A 20,138-nucleotide genomic window follows, 5' to 3' on the forward strand; every position below is an offset into this window, starting at 1 on the left:
ACCACATGCATTGAAAGAAATTCATTTAACAAACCGAATCAACGCTTGTGATATGCACCTTAAACGCAATGAATTCGATCCGTTTTTAAAACGAATCATAACTGGAGATGAAAAATGGATTGTTTACAACAACGTTAATCGAAAACGATCATGGTCCAAGCATGGCGAACCAGCTCAAACCACTTCAAAGGCTGATATCCACCAAAAGAAGGTTATGCTGTCTGTTTGGTGGGATTGGAAGGGTGTGGTATATTTTGAGCTGCTTCCAAGGAACCAAACGATTAATTCGGATGTTTACTGTCAACAATTGGACAAATTGAATACAGCCATCAAGGAGAAGCGACCAGAATTGGTCAATCGTAAAGGTGTCATATTCCACAGGGACAACGCTAGACCGCACACATCTTTGGTCACTCGCTAAAAACTGAGTGAGCTTGGCTGGGAACTTTTGATGCATCCACCATATAGCCCTGACCTTGCACCATCAGACTACCATTTATTTCGATCTTTGCAGAACTCCTTAAATGGTAAAACTTTCGGCAATGATGAGGTTATAAAATCGCACTTGGTTCAGTTTTTTGCAGATAAAGGCCAGAAGTTCTATGAGCGTGGAATACTAAATTTGCCAGGAAGATGGCAAAAGGTTATCGAACAAAATGGCAATTATATATTTGATTAAAGTTCATTCTAAGTTTTACTAAAAAATGCATTTACTTTCTTTTAAAAAATCCGCAATTACTTTTCAGGCAACCCAATAGTTATGTCTTTGTCTCTTGATGGAGGTGGTCCACATGAGAACTGAGGGGACAGCCCGTTGCAGGGCGGCTTTCTGACTGATCGAAGGGCGGATTTCTGATTGCTCTGAATATTATTCCACTGCGCGTCACAGAGCTGATGAGACCACACTGGCGCTGCATATCTCCTTCAGCCAGGCTATCACCGCTTGTAACTTAACTGGGAATACATTATCTGGGCCTCGTGTATTAAATGGGCCGAAACTTTAAATCGCCCTAAATATACTCAGCCGCAACTTCCTTTACGTTACTCGATGAAAGAATATCATAATTAAGTCGACTTTTAAGCACGTCCTGGATGTAATTCCTATCCGAATGTAAAAAAATGGGTTGAACTCCAATAATTCCTTTTTACTGCGAATTATAGGAAAATTGTCCCGAAAACTGATCTACGAAGGACCGTGCATAAGATTTTGCTCCGCCAAACTTAAGGTTTAGTTTAAACATTCTAAAGCATGCTTTAAAGTAAATGTTTTAATAAAACTAATTTCCAATTAGAGTTAAAGTTCTAGAAAAAGTTAACTACGAACTAATGATAAACTATAACTAATATTTCAAGCGTTGAATAATTTATGGCAGCGTTTATATATATGATTATTTTTTTTGGGGAAAATGGTTGTTAGAAAAAGCTCCAAAAACGTTGGCTTAATGATTTAATATTAATCTTTTCCGATAATTGAATATTCTTAGCATTAACTATCTAAAATAGCAAAAATGTCATCCCATAATCATTCCAAAATTAATGCAAAACGTTTGTTAATGAATTCTAGTGGTAAAATAAAGAAGAGAGAGAGAGAGAGAGACGAAAAAAAAGGAAGGATGGAAAAAAAATAATAATAAATTTAACGCCCACCTATGCCAGGACTTGGCCCCGGACTGGGAGAACCAACAAGCGGCGAATGTGAATGAGGATAACCATTAGACATCTCCAACATAGAACCGGATGGATATACTATTGATGGGTAAGTAATATTGTTGTAGTTGTGGTTGTTGTTGTTTTTGTTGATGATATTTTTGTAAACAGTGGTTTATAGAAAAACATTAAGTTATTGTAAGGCCACCAGAGTAGTATGTAAGGAATACGAGGAGTAGTAGTAGTAGTAGTAGTTATTTGAAATTTTATCATTCATGGCACACATTGTAATGGTAGTTTTTTTGTTTTGTTGGTATATAGGACGACAATCATGTTGATGTGATTGATGTTGATGATCAGTTGATGGGGTTTGTTAAAAAAATGCAACAAAATAATTGTTTATTGAAAATGATTAATTGTTTAATTGTCGGAACATGATTGAGATGATTCATGTTTTTGTTGTAGTTGTTGATGATGTTGTTTTGTTGTTGTTTTGTTTTGTTGTTTTGAGAAAAAGAAACAAAAAATAGAGAAAATATTATAAAAATAAGGAAATTAAATTCGAATGTATAAAAATCAAATAATTTTAAATAATAATCAATAAAGGTATTTCTTTTTGTAATTGAAAACAAACGTGCAAACACAGAGGCGAAAACTAAAATATGAAAAAATGAGCTGCCAACGCAATGCACTGCATTCATAGGGGACATCCCCTGCGTGTTGGCTGACAGAAGAAAAAAACTAAAGAAAAAAAACTAAAATCAAAGACAAGCTGATTATGTTTCTAAGCAATTTTTTCTTTAATAAAATAAAACATAAAAAATTCCAAATTAAAAAAAAAAAAAAATAAATAAATAAAAAAAGTACCCAAGGATTTCCCTTTTTCACTTTCAGTCTCAACTCTGTGTACCTAGACAGCTATGTATAAAAGCGTTCTATTGGGTTGCCCAAAAAGTAATTGCGGATTTTTCATATAGTCGGCGTTGACAATTTTTTTCACAGCTTGTGACTCTGTAATTGCATTCTTTCTTCTGTCAGTTATCAGCTGTTACTTTTAGCTTGCTTTAGAAAAAAGTGTAAAAAAGTATATTTGATTAAAGTTCATTCTAAGCTTTATTAAAAATGCATTTACTTTCTTTTAAAAAATCCGCAATTACTTTTTGGGCAACCCATATTTTCTGCGCTCTTCTCTTTTTGAATACTTTCGATAATAACCGCGTAGCGCAGGCCACTGTAGCGCACGCAGAGGTTTGCATATTCGCATATGATGCTGAATGCCTGGGCTCGAATCCTGGCGAGAACACGAGAAAAAGTTGTCAGGTGGTTATCCCCTCCTAATGGTGGCGACATTTGCGAAGTACTTTGTCATGTAAGAACTTTTCCCCTAAGAGATGTCGCTCTGCGGCTCGCCGTTTGGACTCGGCCATAAAAAAGAGGCCCATTATCATTGAGTTTAACCCCCCGGTGGGTTAAGGGAACTTTGTTCTGTGATGTCTAAAAAAATTTAATTTTATATTCCATACATTCCGGCAACGGATGACTCAACCGTCGGAGGGTTAAAACTTGAATCGGACTGCACTCGTTGCCCCTGTTCTTTATGTTCATGGACAAATTTGCATTTGCATTTGCAGATATTAAATGCGACTAAATAGATCACAAAAAAAAACTTTTCCCCATTTAAGTCACCGGATACTGCTGCCGAAGGTGAAGATCTCTATCCATCTTTGGCGTAAATGCTTAAGATTCGCATTTACGCCAATGGCCAGACAAGAGGCAAGCGTTAGGTTAGGTAAGAGTAGCAGTCCTTAACAGACTCACTTCGATAATTTTAAGCCCATTGTGATACCGAAGTTGCGATAGACCAAGGCTTCTGGTGGGAATCGAACCTACGACCCCTGCACTGGTAATCCAAGCACTCTATCAACTCGGCTACCGGGGCACTCCCATAAAGAGGCAAGGGTAGCCAAAGACAAATTGTCATAAAATTAAAAGCACTAACACGAAGCCCAATTGTTTCTTTTTTTTTTTCTTTTCTTAAATGAAGGACAATGCGTTGGAGAGAATAGTTAAGGATAGAAGGAGGCAAAGAGGGAGTAGTGTTTATAGACATTTCTGGATGTCGTAAGTAGCGGGAAAGACATCTGCAGGAAGTCGATTCCACATATGAACCGTCCTTGCGAAAAAAGAATTCTCTCGGTAGTGCATGGTCCCATCAACTGGTCAATCGAAACCGGTGTGCGCTTCTAGAAAATCTTGAATTTCTGACAAACAACCTAAGTCAGGAATCAGAAAACTGTTTTCCGAAGAGCACACACCGTGGAAGAAAAAGGGTAGTTATTTGACCCTTTCCCTAGGGAAATGATGGTTATATTACCATTTCCCTAGGAAAAGGGTAGTTTTGTAACCCTTTCCCTAGGGCAGTCTTATTACCCTTTTCTAGGTGTGGTAGTTTAAATACTCTTTCCCTAGGGAAAGGGTGACTTTATTACTCTTTCCCCAGGGGAAGGGTGGACTAATTACCCCTTCCCTAAGGAAATGGAAATTTTATTACCCCTTCCCTAAGGAAAGGGAAGTTTCATAACCATTTACCTTGGGAAAGGGTAGTTTTATTACCCTTTCCTTAGGGGAAGGGAAGTTTTACTACCCTCTCCTTAGGGAACGGTTAGTTTTATGATCCTTTACGCTTGTCCTTGTTATTTAAAAAGTGTAGTTTTATTACTCTTTCTCTAGGGAAAGGATGGTTTTATTATCCTAACCCGAGGAAAAGGGTAGTTTTATTACCCTTTCCCTAGAGAAATGGTAGTTTTTTTACCCTTTATGGGTATAAAGTGTAGTTTTATACCCTTACAGGGTATGAAGGGTAATTTCATCATCCTTTTAGCGTCGGTTTATTGCCCTTTAAGGGTATGAAGTGTAGTTTTATTACCCTAGGGAAAGGGTAATTTTATGAGCCTTTACTTTGGAAAAGGGTATTTTGGTAACCTTTCCTTAGAGACCTTATCCCTAAAGAAAGGGTAGTTTTGTTACCCTTTCCCTAGAGAAAGGGTAGTTTTGTTACCCTTTCCCTAGAGAAAGGGTAGTTTTGTTACCCTTTCCCTAGAGAAAGGGCAATTTTATGACCCTTTACCTTGGGAAGGGTATTATTTTTATCCTTTCCCTTGAGAAAGAGTAGTTTTATTACCCTTACCCTAGGAAAAGGGTAGTTTTATTGCTTTTGAAGGGTATAAATGGTAGTTTCATTACCCTTGAAGGGTATGAATGGTAGTTTTATTACCCGTTTAGGGTACGAAGGGTAGTTTTATTGCTCTTTGAGAGTAGAAAGGGTGGTTTTGTTGCCTTTTTCCTAGCGGAAGGGAAGTTGTTTTACCATTTCTCTTTGTGGAGACTAGTTTCATTACCTTTTCTCTTGATGAAAGTGTGTTTCATAACCTTTCCCTTGATGAAGGTGTCTTGTGGAAGGGCATGTTATTACCCTTTCCATTGGGGAAGGGTTATTATGTTACCCTTTCTCTTGTGGAAGGATTAGCTTATTACCCTTTCACGTGTGGAAGCGTTATTTTATTACACTTTCGTTATGTTATTACCCTTTCCTTGGGGAAGGGAAATTTTTTTACCCTGCCCCTTGTAGAATGGGAGTTTTGTTACCCGTTCCTTTGAGAAGGGGGTACTTTATTAGCCTTTCCCTGTAGAAGGGGGTATTTTTTTTTATCTTTTTCCTTGGACAAGGGTCATTTTATTATCCTTTCCATTGTGGAAGGGTAATTTTATAACCATATCCCTTGGGGAAGGGTAGTTTTATTACTATTTTCCTTGGGGAAGGGTAGTTTTATTGCCATTTTCCTTGGAGAAGGGTGGTTTTATGACCCTTTACCTTGGGAAATGGGTGTTTTATTACTATTCCTCCTGGGGAAGGTTACTTTTATTAACCTTTCGCTCGTGAAAGGGTTCTTTTATTACCCTTCCCCATGTAGAAGGGGTTTTTTTTATTACCCTTTCCCTTACGGAAGGGGTGTTTTTTTACACCTTCCCTTTTGGAAGAGGTACTTTTTACCCTTTCTTTTGGGGAAAGGCAAAATTTTACTACTCCTTGACGATTGACGTCGAGTGTGAAATGCAAATATTAAGCATGTAGGAATGGGCTGAGGTAAGCCTAGCATAAATTACTTGGTTACTCTTGCTACAGGGATGGATCGAAACTAAGGGATAGAATGGGTATGGGTGTTAACATTGCACATACATAACCAAGCTATTCCATCGGGAGCCTGGTTATAACACGAATTTTCAGGGGGAGTTCCGAACGATCGCGAAATGCGTGAAGTGGCAAAGTACTAACACGAGACGTGTGACTGTGACCATGCCGACAGATGGTTTAATGGTTATTGAGGCGAAAACTGCCAGAGTCCTAAAGTCAAAGGCCGTTCTCGTTTGCCTTATATATAGGCTAGTTTACAGTGGCGGTTGAAAAACTTGTACATTTTTAGTTGAACTATTATTAACAGTCTACGGGAATGGCAATGGTACTTTCAGGCCTTTCGCTGTAAAATGATTTTTTTTTTGGAAAATCCCTGGTTTTGAATTTTTAAAAAAAATTTTAAAATTAAAAAAAAAAACATTCAACGCAAAATACATTATAAACAAAACAAACAACAATAACAGTAACAAAAACAAAATTAAAAAATGTGTGTGCTCGTTTTCAACACTCTACTAACTTATCAACGACATCCCACCTGAATCCGTTTCCGAACTCGATGGTCGTGGGCTTATGTTTGTGTGGGACATTTGCGGACTCGTTTGCAGCATACTATCACCATAGGCGCCCGGCACCGGCACCGATACGGGCAATGTGTAATTGGCATTGGACATATTGCGGCCCGACCCCGCACCTCCGGCCATCTGGGTGCGATGCATCAGCAGCTGAAAGTCTTCATCGATTTTATTGTATTTGGCTTCGGTGCGTGGCGTCAGGCTGTAGTCGGCTTCCTGTTCCGGTGAATCGGGAGACATGACACCGTTTTTGTTCTCCTTCTGAAATGGAGAAGAGAGAATCTATAAATTTGATATAAATGTTTTATTAGAATTTGTTTGATATTTGTTCTCAGAGAAGAAGAAGATAAACGGTAAAAAGAGGAGCCCAATTAGGGCTACTCTAAAAAAGTAAAACAAAACGTACAGAGAACAATAACACAAAGTTTTGACACAAGTGGTTAGAGTGTGAGACAGAGAGAGAGGAAGATATTAAGATTGACAAACAGGCAGGCGGATTGATACACTAGGGAGAGGAGGCTTTCACATAAATTCTAAAACAAAGCAAAGGCATCAGGTTTTCGCAAGAAGTTTATATGGCAGGCTAAGCAGAGCAAGCAGTAACAACCAAAAGGAAGGCAACACCATTGTTCGTTCAACTTGTCAAAAGTGTCAAATTCCATTAAATTGTTTGGTTTCTATACCCACAAAGGCATCATGCAAATCATACCCTATTGAGTTAAAGATAAAAAATTAACATTATTAACAATAATAACAACAAGAGAAAAGCAAAAACAACCAACAAGCAAACCACAACAAAAAGGGACACCTCACGTCTGCATGCATAGTAGTAAAGGAAACATTGTTGTCGTATCTTCGATAGTATTAACAAACACACACACACACACATACACAGCCAATCTCTTTCATAAACACGCACATCATCGATACCAACAAACACACTCACACACACACACACCTACAATGGATAATGTACAAGTTCAAGTTCTATGTCATAGAAACGACAGACTACCTAAGACAGACACATATACGAACAATGCCAAAAACAAAAACAAACTTTGAACTAGAGTATTGTCCCATCATGAGGAAAAGCTTCATGAATTATTCAAAAAGTTCAGCGGCAAAACAATGGCATGTGCAATGATGGCACAGTGGTTTTGTTTTATTTGCTTAAAAATTTCGTAAGAGTTGAAACATTTCAAGGCTAAAGTGAAATATGAAGCTGGCGAAAAACTCTTAGAAAAGGGTTGCGACCTTTCTTTTTTCGAACACGAGAGGAGTGAATCTCTTCAATCTTATGGTTAAGGCAAGCTATTATCTCAATGATACGAAGTGTACATATAGAGACTGTCAAGAAGTAGAGGAGAAGATATCATAACTGAGCATGTTAGAGAGAGAGAGAGAGAAAATTGGAAGACCACAATGAGTCCTTGGGTGATACAGCGGATATCAAGAGATTGTATTCGTGTCTTCCAACTAAAACATTTTCCAAAACGACCGTAAGCACCAGATATTTTGAGAAAGTCATACAATTTGCAGTGGGCACATAAATTTCGACAAAAATCTTCACAAAAATAAAAAAAACGACGAATTTTGTCGAGTGCGAGGCACTGCTGCCATCGGCATAGTCTTGAATTGAGGAACCATTGCCATCTGGAAGATCATGTTATACGGATAGATCAAAGCTAGGGGACAGAGTGCGCCTGGGGGTTTACACTGAGAACCCAAGGACTGAGATCTGTTTTAGACTGCCTGACCATAATACGGTTCTGCAGGCGGAGATCCGGGCGATCACGGAATGCGTGAGATGGTGTGGTGCTAACGCGGGGACGTCGATTGTGAACATCAATAACAACCAGGACGGTAAGGCCACGAACAGTCTTGCAGTTTAAGAAGGAGATTAACGGCTTCTCTGAGGATGGCAAAATCCGCATCGTTTGGGTGCCGGGCCATAACGAAGTAAGGGAATATGAAAGGGCAGACGATTTGGCGGTGAAGGCCAGAGGACTGCCGTCAATAAACTTGGTTAAACCGAAGCCTTTCGGGTCGACGCAGTCTGAGTTAAGGGAGTGGGCGACGAATGCGCATGCAACATTGTGGAACAGCGAAACGGTCGGTAGGACGGCGAAAGCCCTATGGGGGGGTCCAGATCGTTAGAAGACGAGACAATTACTGAAAGGTAGCAAGAAGGAGGTCAGTATAGCTATTGGTATCATAACGGGACACATAGGACTACGAGCTCACTTATGTAAAATCGGTGCGGCAAGTGATAGCATGTGTAGGGCATGCGGGGAAGATGATGGTTATTGTGATTAATCAGATCCAGAAACTGTGCGATTAGGTGGGCTGCGTCCTGCGGATCTTGGTCTAAGTCGAGTGGGTCTGGCTGGGCAGTTAAACAGGTGACGTGTTTCAAGTGTTCCCAGGTCACAATCGGGTCACACATCCTGCACTTTGACATCAATCCTTACTCTGTAGTTTAGGCGGCTGCATCTGGTTTGCCGTTGAAGGTGCATTACTTCAGGTGCAATGGATAGCTGAGTGTAGTGGGTTTGGCTGGGCCGTTAGACAGGTGACGTGTGTCGTGTGGTCCTTAGTCACAATCAGGACATACATCCTACACGTTGTATGGCGGCTGCATCTGCCGTTTCGTAATTGAGCCAGAACTACTCTGGTTTGCCGGGGGAGGTCAATTTCTTAAGGTGCAATGGAAGGCGGTCGTTCTTCAAGGACCACCTTCACCCGTTAGCTATTCACCGCCTCTTGGACCAAGTCTGCATGAATATTGTCTAGGCCCGCTTGATCTCGAGGTTCTCTCTTATAGCGGTGGACCTTATGCTCTAAATCATGTAGATCTACCTTAAGGCATCTGGGCCCTGGATACCTATCCCCTAGATGATGATTTGGATGGTCTCTCCGATAACAGCCCAGAAGGTATTGTTGTTGGCGATGTCCTCAAATTGTTTGTCATGGCTGACCGTTTTGAATGCCTTTGATAGGTCCTGTGCAATGAGAACCGTCCTACAACATCGCATGAGCTGATTCCTAGCGGGAAAAAGAGGCGACTTTGAGGCCTGATATCATTCCTTGTTTTGCATCAGCGAGGCCTCGTCTCCGAATTCCATGTTTACATCTTTTTAACATTGAGGGACATTCCCAGGCTAGTACTTGCCTTTCATGGTAAATAGATGGGCTTAAAATGGACACAATTACTGCTTAAAGCATCAGATGTCCAATACACACTCACATATCGTTCATATGGGGTACTTCAGAATGCATACAAAAAGACTGTAAGCGTCTTTAAAGTCTATTGTCAAACGTTTAGGAATTGCAATGTAGTCCTCTTGGAAGCTTCATTTTAGAAGATATAAGGTCCTCCTATTGGCAGGCCTTGAAGCGATGTTGCTAGCCCTGATTTTAGCAGGTCTTACTATTTTTCCCACTGGGTTGAAGCCACGACAAATATGTGTGGTGATGGCATGTAAAGCTGTTTTTCTGCCATGAAAGTCTTCGAAATCCATGCTAATACTCGACGAATAAAAATTCTCCAATGGGGTTTGCGAGAAGTTGTCCTTGAAACGTTTTGGCTGTTGGTGAGAGAAGAGAGATCGGTCTGCTCAGTTCCTTTCCAGGCTTCAGTAGCGGCATGTCTTCCACACATCGGGTAGTATAAGAGTGTTCAAAGATAGGCTGAGGACAGTTGTAAGGTCTTTGACTCCAGGTAGATCCAGATTCTACTGCATTAGTGTAGAGATAACGTTGGGGCCCAACGCATGGCCTGGGCTGATTGAAGCCAGCAAATGTGTGCGGTGGCATGCCAAGCAGATGTTGTGCTATGCAGTCTATAGAAATCCCTAAAGCGCCTTGGCTACTGGTGATAGAAAGGATATCGGTCTTTACGACTCCACCTTGCTCTGATCCTTTCCAGGCTTCAGCAGTGGGATCACTCTGCCCATATTCCAGACATCGGGTACTACAAGAGTGCTTAAAGACAGTTTGAGGACAGTTTTAAGTATTCAACTCCAGGTAGAGCCAGATTCTATAGCACAGTGTACAGATTACGTTGGGCCCAACGCATGGCTGGGCTGATTGAAGCCACGGCAAATGTGTGTAGTGATGACATGCAAAGTAGTTGTTGTGATATGTAGTCTACAAAATCCATGCCAATGCTCGAATGGAAATTCTCCAACGAGTCTCGGGAGGAGTAGGCCCTCAAGTGTATTGGCTACTAGTGAGAGAAGGGAGATCGGTCTGTATGACATCCCCTTGCTCGGGTGCTTTCGGGGGGCTTCAGTAGCGGGATCACTTTGACAATCCTTTAGACATCGGGTACCATAAAAGTGTTCAAAGACAGGCTGAGGACAGTTGTAGGGTACGCGTATCCAATTATATCCGGATTCTTCGGCATTTGTGTAGCGAGTCCGTCGGGGCCCAACGTTTTGGATTACTTGGCGTTAGGGATGACATTCGAAACTTCGCACTTGGGATATTCGACGAACTGGTATAAAAAGAGAGTGGCTGCTGTGTTGATGATGTCTCGCACTTTCCTCTCGGCTACTAGCACATTTAAGGGGGTGTCAGCACACTGAAGCGGCGCTTGAAACCCACAGAGTGTTCAAATACTGGTTGAGGAAAGTTGTAGGGTACGCGAATCCAATTATATCCGGATTCTTCAGCATTTGTGTAGCGAGTCCGTCTGCGCCCAATGTCTTGGGTTACTTGGCATTAGGGATGACATTCGAAACTTCGCACTTGGGATATTCGACCGACTGGTATAAAAAGAGAGTGTCTGCTGCGTTGATGATGTCTCGCACTATCCTCTTGGCTACTAGCACATTTAAGGGGGTGTCAGCTTACTTAAGCGGCGCTTGAAGGCCCAATCGGCCTTCTTCTGATTGATAAACGCCCGGAGCCCAGAGGTTATTAAGTCGGGTTGTCGGTCGATGGTGAGAAATATGGCGAGGTGGTCTGATACCATCTGGAGACCACTGTAACGCAGAGGTTAGCATGTCCGCCTATGACGCTGAACGCCTGGGTTCGAATACTGTCGAGAACATCGGAAAATTTTTTCAGCGGTGGTTATCCTCTCCTAATGCTGACAACATTTTGCCATTTGAAAAAATGGTATGACTGCACTGCAGTACGCGGTTCGGACTCAGTTGTAAAAAGGACGCCTTCATATAATTGAGTTTGAACTTGAATCGGACAGCACTCATTGATATGTGAGAAGTGTGCCCGTGTTCTTTAAAAGAATGGACAAATTTGCAGTCTGATCCCAAAAGAAATTACGGCTTGCTAGGACACGTCACTCAGGAGATTAGGGTATGCAATGGAAATTTCTGGCGACCTGCTGCACCTCCTCGTAATGGTAATGGGGGCATCCTCATTTACCGTGCAGAACGAGGAGCCTTCGATCTGCTCCGCCAATAGGCAATACTTGGCTGATCGTTAACTGGGGGAAATACCATTGATGCGCATTTAAGTCTCCTAGATGCAGTGGATTAGGCCACTAATGTTAGTCCTGCAAACTTGGCAATTAATTGGGACACAACAAACAACAGGCGCACAGTGGGATAGAACCGAAAAAAAAACAGTAGAATATATGCCATTTGAGAACAAATAGAGATAACTCTTTAAAATTTGGTATGGATAGAGCCAAGGTGCTAGAGATTAGTTTACCCCTGTTTCTTAATGGAATGTTCATGGGCAAATTTGCAGTGCAGAGTTCTACAAACTGAAAAGGAAACAACTTATACGAAAAGTGACTCAGTTAAAAATTCAAACTGATTCGTCTTCACATAGTGCTCCTTTTCGGATAAGTTAGCAGAAATCGGATAAGTTAGCAGAAATTGGAAAAGTTAGCAGAAATCGGAAAAGTTAGCAGAAATAGGATAAGTTTGCAGATATACTAACTGGGAGAAGTTCAGTGTCCATATGCATAAGTTTAGGCCTACTGGAGTCAATATCGAACGCAAAGCAATTGGATTCCTCAGAAAAAGTTGTTGCGGAATGTTCGAACGAAGCCTTTCTGAAGGCATGACCAGAACGGATAACGCCGCGTAGGCTACACCCGTTATGGTGGACATCGCTAAAAAGGATATTCAGGAAGGACAATCGGCAGGCTTTTATATATGGCAATGGGAGGGAGAGAGAGTGAGCGAGAGAGAAGAGACATATGCCTTGGGATATTGTCCTGAAGCCCTGGGCAGGTTCAATAAGGAAACGAGGAAAACGAAGGGTTGTTACTAAACGATATTACGTGGAGAAATATCGAACGCAAAGGAATTTGATTCCGCAGTAAATGTTGTTACGGTGTGTTCGAACGAAGCCTTTTGGAAGGAATGACCAGAACGTATATCGCCGCATAGCACTAACCCGAAATGGTGGAAACCAGAAAAGAGGATATTCAGGAGGACAATCGGCAGGCTTTTAAATATGGAAATGAGAGGGTGGTAGAGAGAGAGAGCGAGAGAGAAGAGACAGATGCCTTGGGATATTGTCGTGAAGCCCTGGGTATGTTCAATAAGGAAACGAAGAAAGCGACTGGTTTTTCCTAAACGAAATTCTGTGGAGCATTTTAAAGCTCTAGTTTGGAGACATTTAGGTTGCGCAAAGTGTTTTCAAAAAATCCCAATACGCTTTTCTCCATCTGGAGGGAGGAAGGTACTTACACCGAGAGCATTCAGGAGACGATAGACATACTGATAGAGGTAGAACTGAATGGATGATATTTTGCAACGAATTGCCCAAGAAAATCAAATTTTTTGATTTCTATGATCTTTAGAAAATTCATATACAATGAAACTCAAATTTCCATAAATTAAATGTCAACAAAATTTTTTATAAATATCTAAGGTCAACGCATTTTTTAATCCAAATTTCGACAAAATTTCTTATGAAAACTTTTTTATAAAAATATAATAATTTTTATTTTCCAATATTTTGGTCTCATATCCAGTCAGAAATTTTTGTTGTTCACTGCTCATATATTTTCTTCATTCTACACTCAATAATGCATGGAGATTATCGAAGTATGTTTTTGAAATTTTCCATTCACATTGTTTTTGCTGCCATACATAGAGAGAGAGATGTTTACATTATTTATTCTACGTATCCATAGAAGAAAATAAATATTAAAATAATTTATTATTATTATTGTTATTATTATTCTGTTGGTTAGTAACAGGTAAAGGAGCTCACTCGAACACGTGCGCTTAGCCACATAGCACAGAAAGAACAAACAGCAAAGGGGTTTTGGTTTTTGACCAAATTCTTTTTTTTATCGAACTTACCTCAATAATATTTTTATTGGTTAAAGATTCATGTGGTTCATTATATTCTGTATATTTGAGTAGGACTTTGTCCATATCTGTACTGGCATATTGATATAATTTATTGCTCGAGGAGAAGATGATCAATGCTATTTCACAATCGCATAAAACGGATAACTCGTAGGCTTTTTTCATGACACCAAATTTGCGTTTATTAAAGGTAACCTAAAGAGAGAGAGAAAAAGGGTAAGTATTAAACAAAAAAAAAAACAAATAATTGTATGGAAAAAAATATTAAAAACTATTAAAAAGATTTTAAAAATATTTTTTTTTCCAAAAATCAAAAATGTATGCTTTATAATTTTCTTTAAACACAAAGCTTGCATAAATTCAATTCAGCCAGTAATCATCATTTAAGCCTGCTGTGGGACACTAGTGCGTATAATCACTCTTTATAATAATAAACAATAATCATACGCAACCTGGAACCAGTTCAAATACAAGTCTTCATCATACAACAAAGGTGTTCAATAGGCTTCAACTACTCCTACGATTCAATTAGCATGCATTTTCTTTGGTAATATTTCTTTTTTAAGATTTTTGCTAATATTTTAGTCTTCTTACCTGCCGGTTCCGTTCATCTGTAATGCGTGATATCTGAATTTTCTTTCTACCCATGTTTACAGATGTACTGCCAAACAATCCAATGGAATTATTTTCGTTTCCTTTATGGCCTTATTACCGCACACACACACAAAATCCCAAATCTTTTGTTTTGCTTCTGATACTGCGATCTGTTGAAGTTATAGTTTCTTGTCTATACATAAAATTTATTTCAAAAATAGATTAAAGCTGATTAGTTGTTTTTATTGTATGTTCAAGTATCAATCCTTCTAGGAGTTCTTCTCTAAGCCTTGTGCAATCTCCAATCCTTTTAGGTTTGCTATGTATAAATAAACATCTCCAAGCTTAAATGTCTGTGTGTCGTATTTTATGGATTTTAAAGCTTTACAAAAACATCGAGCATTGGCTCTCTTCTGGAACTGTTTGCTTTATTTTTATGTTTTGTGGACGGTATTGATGTTAATAAGAATTGTTTCCAGTTGTTTCACAAACATAAGTTCCTGCAAGAATAGAAAAGATACAACAATTAGAAATCAATATAATAGGATTAAATTTTTCTATGAATTTAGTAATAAGTTTTCAAATAAATTAAGTTTTCCGAAAATTGTGTACCTAATAAATATTCATAGCCCATGGTTGATTTCGAAGATTATAAAATTATTCAATGTCAAATCTTCTTGTGCTCTATGCGTATAAGCCACACACACAACTACAAGCAAAATATTAAGTATTCGTTCAATGGTTTTAAATTAATATTAATTAGACGTTCAAGGTTTTCGAGAAAGTTTTGTATTCTTTTCCTGGAAAAGCCATACAAGAAGTATTAAAGGAAAAATTACAGTCATTTAAGTTGGCGGACAGTATTAAGGCATCGGAAAACGATTCAGGAAACTAAAGACTTAAAATAAAGCAAATAGGAACTGCTGTATCTACTTTATATCAAAGTATCGGACAGAAATTTGTTTGAATAATTTAGAAACTCCTATTGTCTGCGTGTCAGTTAATATAACGCTATAATCTATACAAATAAAGACACTGAGTTAAATTTTTAACATATCCGACATTTGATAACAAATTATCAAAGCAAGGGTAGTGTTAGTAACCTTTCCTTGGCGAAAGAGTAGGTTTAGTAGCCTTTCCGTTGGGAAAGGGTAGTTTTAAAACTCTTTCCTATAGCGAAAGGTAATTTTAATACCCTTTCCTATGGGGAAGGGTAGTTTCAATACCCTTTCCTTTACATCAGGGTAGTTCTAATACCCTTTTCTCTTAGAAAAGAATAGTTTTAATACCCTTTCCCTGAGGAAAGTGTGTTTTAATTACCTTTTAATTCCCTCTCCTTTAGAAATGGGTAGTTTTGGTACCCTTTCCTTTGAGAAAGGGTAGTTTTAACACCCATTCCCTAAGGAAAGGGTAGTTTTAATACCTTTTCCCTGAGAAAACTATCCTTTCCCTAAAGAAAGGGTTTTAACACCCTTTCGCTGAGGAAAGATAGTTTTAATATCCTTTCGCTAAGAAACGGGCAGTTTTAATATCCTTTTCCTTAGGAAAGGCTAGTTTTGATACCCTAAGCAAGTGGCAGTTTTAATACCCTCTCCCTAAGAAAATTGTAGTTTTAATACCCTCTCCCTAAGGAAAGGGTTATTTTAATAACCTTTCCCTAAAGTAAGGGTAGTTTTAATACCCTTTCCCTAAGGCAAGGGTAGTTTTAATACCCTTTCCCTAAGGAAAGGGTAGTTCTAATACCGTTTTCCTAAGGAAAGGGTAGCTTTAATACCCTTATTCTATGGAAAGGGTACTTTTAATACCCCTTCCCTAAGGAAAGGGTAGTTTTAATACCCTTACTCTACGGAAAGGGTACTTTTAATACCCCTTCCCTAAGAAAGGGTAGTTTTATTACCCTTACTCTACGGAAAGGGTAGTTTTAATACCCCTTCCATAAGGAAAGGGTAGTTTTAACACCCTATAATATCCTTTTCCTAAGGAAAGGATAGTTTTAGTACCCTATCTCTACGGAAAGGGTAGTTTTAAAACCCTTTTCCGTAAGGAAAGGTTAGTTTAAACACCCTTTTTCTAAGTAAAGGGTAGTTTAAATACTCTTTCCCTACGGAAAGGGTAGTTTTAGTACCCTTTGCCTAAGGAAATTGTAGTTTTAATACCCTTTCTCTACATGAAGGTTAGTTTTAATATCCTTACTCTACGGAAAGGCTAGTTTTAATACCCTTTCCTTAAAGAAAGGGTAGTTTTAGTACCCTATCTCTACGGAAAAGGTAATTTTAAAACCCTTTCTCTAAGGAAAGGTTAGTTTAAATACCCCTTTCCTAAGGAAAGAGTAGTTTTAACACCCTTTCCCTACGGAAAGGGTAGTTTTAGTACCCTTTGCCTAAGGAAATTGTAGTTTTAATACTCTTACTCTACGGAAATCGTAGTTTTAATACCCCTTCCCTTAGGAAAGGGTAGTTTTAACACCCTTTCTCTAAGGAAAGGGTAGTTTTAATACCCCTTCCCTAAGAAACGGGCAGTTCTAATATCCTTTTCCTAAGTAAAGGGTAGTTTTGATACCCTTTCCCTAAAGAAAGGGTAGTTTTAATACCCTTTCCCTAAGGAAAGGGTTATTTTAGTACCCTTTCCCTAAAGAAAGGGTAGTTTTAATATCCTTTCCCTAAGGCAAGGGTAGTTTTAATATCCTTTTCCTAAGGAAAGGGTAGTTCTAATACCGTTTTCCTAAGGAAAAAAATATCCCTTTCACCAAGGAAAGGGTAGTTATAGTGCCCATTCCCTAAGGAAAGGGTAGTTTCAGTACCCTTTCCCTAATTCCCTAATGAAAGGGTAGTTTTAATACCCTTTCTCTAAGGAAGGGGTAGTTTTAGTACCCTTTTCCTAAGGAAAGAGTAGTTTTTGTACCCTATCCCTTAGACAAGAGTAGTTCAAAATCCCTTTCCCTAAGGAAAGGGTAGTTATAGTCTCCATTACGTAGGGAAAGGGTAGCTTTATTGCCTTTCCTTAAGGAAAGGGTAGTTTTAGTACTCCTTCCCTAAGGAAAGGGTAGTTTTAGTACCCTTTCCCTAAGAAAAGGGTAGTTTTAGTACCCTCTTCCTGAGGAAAGGGTATTTTTAATAGGTTTTCGCTAAAAAAGGGTAGTTTTAATGTCCTTTCCCTAAAGAAAGGGTAGTTTTAATACCCCTTCCCTAAGTAAAGGGTAGTTTTAGTAGCCTATCCCTAAGGAAAGGGTAGTTTTAAATACCTTTCCCTAAGGAAAGGGTAGTTTTAGTACCCTATCTCTAAAAAAAGGGTAGTTTTAAAACCCTTTTCTTAAGGAAAGGTTAGTTTAAATACCCTTTTTCTAAGGAAAGGGTAGTTTAAATATCCTTTTCCTAAGGAAAGGGTAGTTTTAAGACCCTTTTCCTAAGGAAAGGGTAGTTTTAAGACCCTTTTCCTACGGAAGGGGTAGTTTTAGTACCCTTTTCCTAAGAAAAGGTAAGTTTTAGTGCCTTTTCCCTGAGGAAATGTTAGTTTAAATACCCTTTTCCTAAGGAAAGGGTAGTTTAAATACCCTTTTCTTAAGGAAAGGGTTGTTTTAGTACCCTTTTCCCCAAGGAAAAGGTAGTTTTAATACCATTTTCCTTGGGAAAGGCTAGTTTTACTACACTTTCCTAAGAGAAAGAAACCCTTTCCTAAGGAAATGCGTTCTTTTAAACCCTTTAAAGTTTAAGGAAATGGGTTCTTTTACAACCCTTGCCTAAGTGTAAGGACAGTTTTAATACCTTTTCCTTTAAGAAAGGGTAGTTTTAATACCATTTCTTTCGGAAAGCGTAGTTTTTATACCCTTTCTTTCCAAAAGGGTAGTTTTTATATCCTTTATTTCGGTAAGGGTAGTTTTAATACACTTTCTTTCGGAAAGTAATTCACTTGTTTGCGGAAAGTGTAGTATTATTACCCTTTTCCGTCGAACTGTTTTCTGTCGAAAAGGATACTTGTAATACCCTTTTCGTTCGCAAAGAGTACTTTTAATAGACTTTCCTTTTGCAAAGTTTACTGTTAATACCCTTTCTTTTTGTAAAGGGTACTTTTAATAACTTTCCCTTCGCAAAGGGTACTTTTAAAACCCTTTCCGTTAGAAAAGGGCAGAGGTAATACCCTTTCCTTTAAAAAACCTTTCCTTTACCATAAAATATCCTTTCCATTAGGAAAGGGTAATTTTAACACCCTTTCCTTAAGGAAAGGTTCATTGCAATACCCAATGACTTTCATAAATGTTAAGTATCTGTGCAAAATGTTAAAAGTATCTCTTCGATGTTACTAAGGACTTGTTAATGTAACCTCCAGCTTATGGTAGTGGGTACAGATGTGAGGAAGCTAATTGTCTTGCTTTGTTTTTAAGGATTAATTTCACAATGCGAGGCAAGTTCGTCGTCCATAGAAACGGTGAGCGCAAATTAATTAAAAAAAATAAATTATTCTTTTGATGATGGCCGTAGTGTCATTTAAAAACTCAACCAAAGCCCCCAAGAATTACTTAAGTCGTCCTTTGTTTTGCCTTCGAATGGAAAGTTTTTACTCTAGATTAAGTTTTTAAAAATCGTATAATTTTCCATAAGTTTCTTGCTCAAAGTTTCGGAGATACGACCTGGAAACCAAATGTTTTTCAAAGAATTTTTTAATGTATCTTGGGGTTTTTCGTTTAGAAGCCACCGAGGCGAAGCAACAAGAAAGTATCATTTGCTAGCAAATCCTTTTAGGGTTTCCAGAGTTTTTGGAGTCTTGCCTCCGCTACTCTTAACTATGAGCTCTAAATGTTTTTTGTTTTCGACTTAATTAATTTTTGAAACAAGTCAAAAACATGGGCCAACCAACCACTCTCTCCCCCCCTCGCTGCTCATTACTTAGGGAGGATTTACCATTAAGTTTCTCCGTTGTTTAGTCTGCAACGCTACGCTTATCAATCGAAGGATGTTTTCAAGGTTTCTGCTTGAATAAACAAGTTCAATGAACTTCATGTTATCGCTACTCCAACTCTGTTCTCATGTAGAACCATCAATAGGAGCCCCTTTGGCCATGCTTGTTTCAGTGCTAACATAACCACCCACCTACCCACGCTTACATTTACAATACCATACCCCACACAGTCCCCCTCCTCTGCCACACTATACCAAGATTACACCTTTTCGTCATGCTTTCATTGTCAATAGACAAAATCGCATTATTTATTTATACAGTTACCCGAACAAGGATACAATGGAGGGCAACGAAACGTGTAATTGACCTAAATAGGTCCTTTGTCGTGCTGTGAGATACCCACAGTGTAGACTTTGGTTTGTAGAGTGGAGTTGTTTTCACTAATATGGAACCACTTGCGCCACACAACAGTAAGAGTAAGAGTGAGAGGAGAGTGAAGAGGGAAGGCAGTTATGCTTTAACTTTGGGAATAATTTTGTGTGCTGTTTCATATCAGGAAACTCTGAAATATGTTCTGTGCACCAAGATGTTCCGTTTCCTTAAGTGGTGATAAGGCAATAAATAAATTAAAATTTAATCATATTTCAATTAAATTGCGTGGTTAACATTGAATTGAAATTTGAAATTGATTTCGAGGGGTATGAAGGGGAGGAGTTTTTACGAGAAGACAAGCATAGGTTGGTCTAAAAGAATATTTTTTTGTTAGGATAAATCTAAAATTGAAAATTATTTTCTCATGACGTATGATTAATATTTATTTTAAAATAACTTTTATATTTATTTCTTATAATGCAAAAAAGAAGTAAAAACCCCTGAGAAGTATCATTTAAAACAACGGCAATATACATTTTTGGATTCTAGGTGGGAAATATTTGTCGA

At 38.7% G+C, this 20,138-nt stretch overlaps 1 protein-coding gene across 14 annotated transcripts in view; it reads right to left on the minus strand.

The window, feature by feature from the left end:
* LOC106080789 (myocyte-specific enhancer factor 2) overlaps window positions 1-20,138 on the minus strand; it is a 400,014-nt gene that overhangs the window by 13,512 nt on the left and 366,364 nt on the right. For 6 of the 14 annotated variants that reach the window (XM_059368465.1, XM_059368466.1, XM_059368467.1 and 3 more), the window contains 4 exons: window positions 14,307-14,806; window positions 13,704-13,907; window positions 6,357-6,693; window positions 1,648-1,746 (listed from right to left, as the gene is read on the minus strand). In XM_059368465.1, the coding sequence (XP_059224448.1) occupies window positions 1,648-1,746; window positions 6,357-6,693; window positions 13,704-13,907; window positions 14,307-14,360 (694 nt within the window). In that variant the 5' untranslated portion in view covers window positions 14,361-14,806. The remainder of the gene's footprint in view (window positions 1-1,647; window positions 1,747-6,356; window positions 6,694-13,703; window positions 13,908-14,306; window positions 14,807-20,138) is intronic. The other 8 variants (XM_059368468.1, XM_059368474.1, XM_059368469.1 and 5 more) reach the window with 7 other exon arrangements.

Source organism: Stomoxys calcitrans, chromosome 5 (assembly GCF_963082655.1).
Source record: "Stomoxys calcitrans chromosome 5, idStoCalc2.1, whole genome shotgun sequence".
In the NCBI taxonomy this organism is placed as follows: Eukaryota; Metazoa; Arthropoda; class Insecta; order Diptera; family Muscidae; genus Stomoxys; species Stomoxys calcitrans.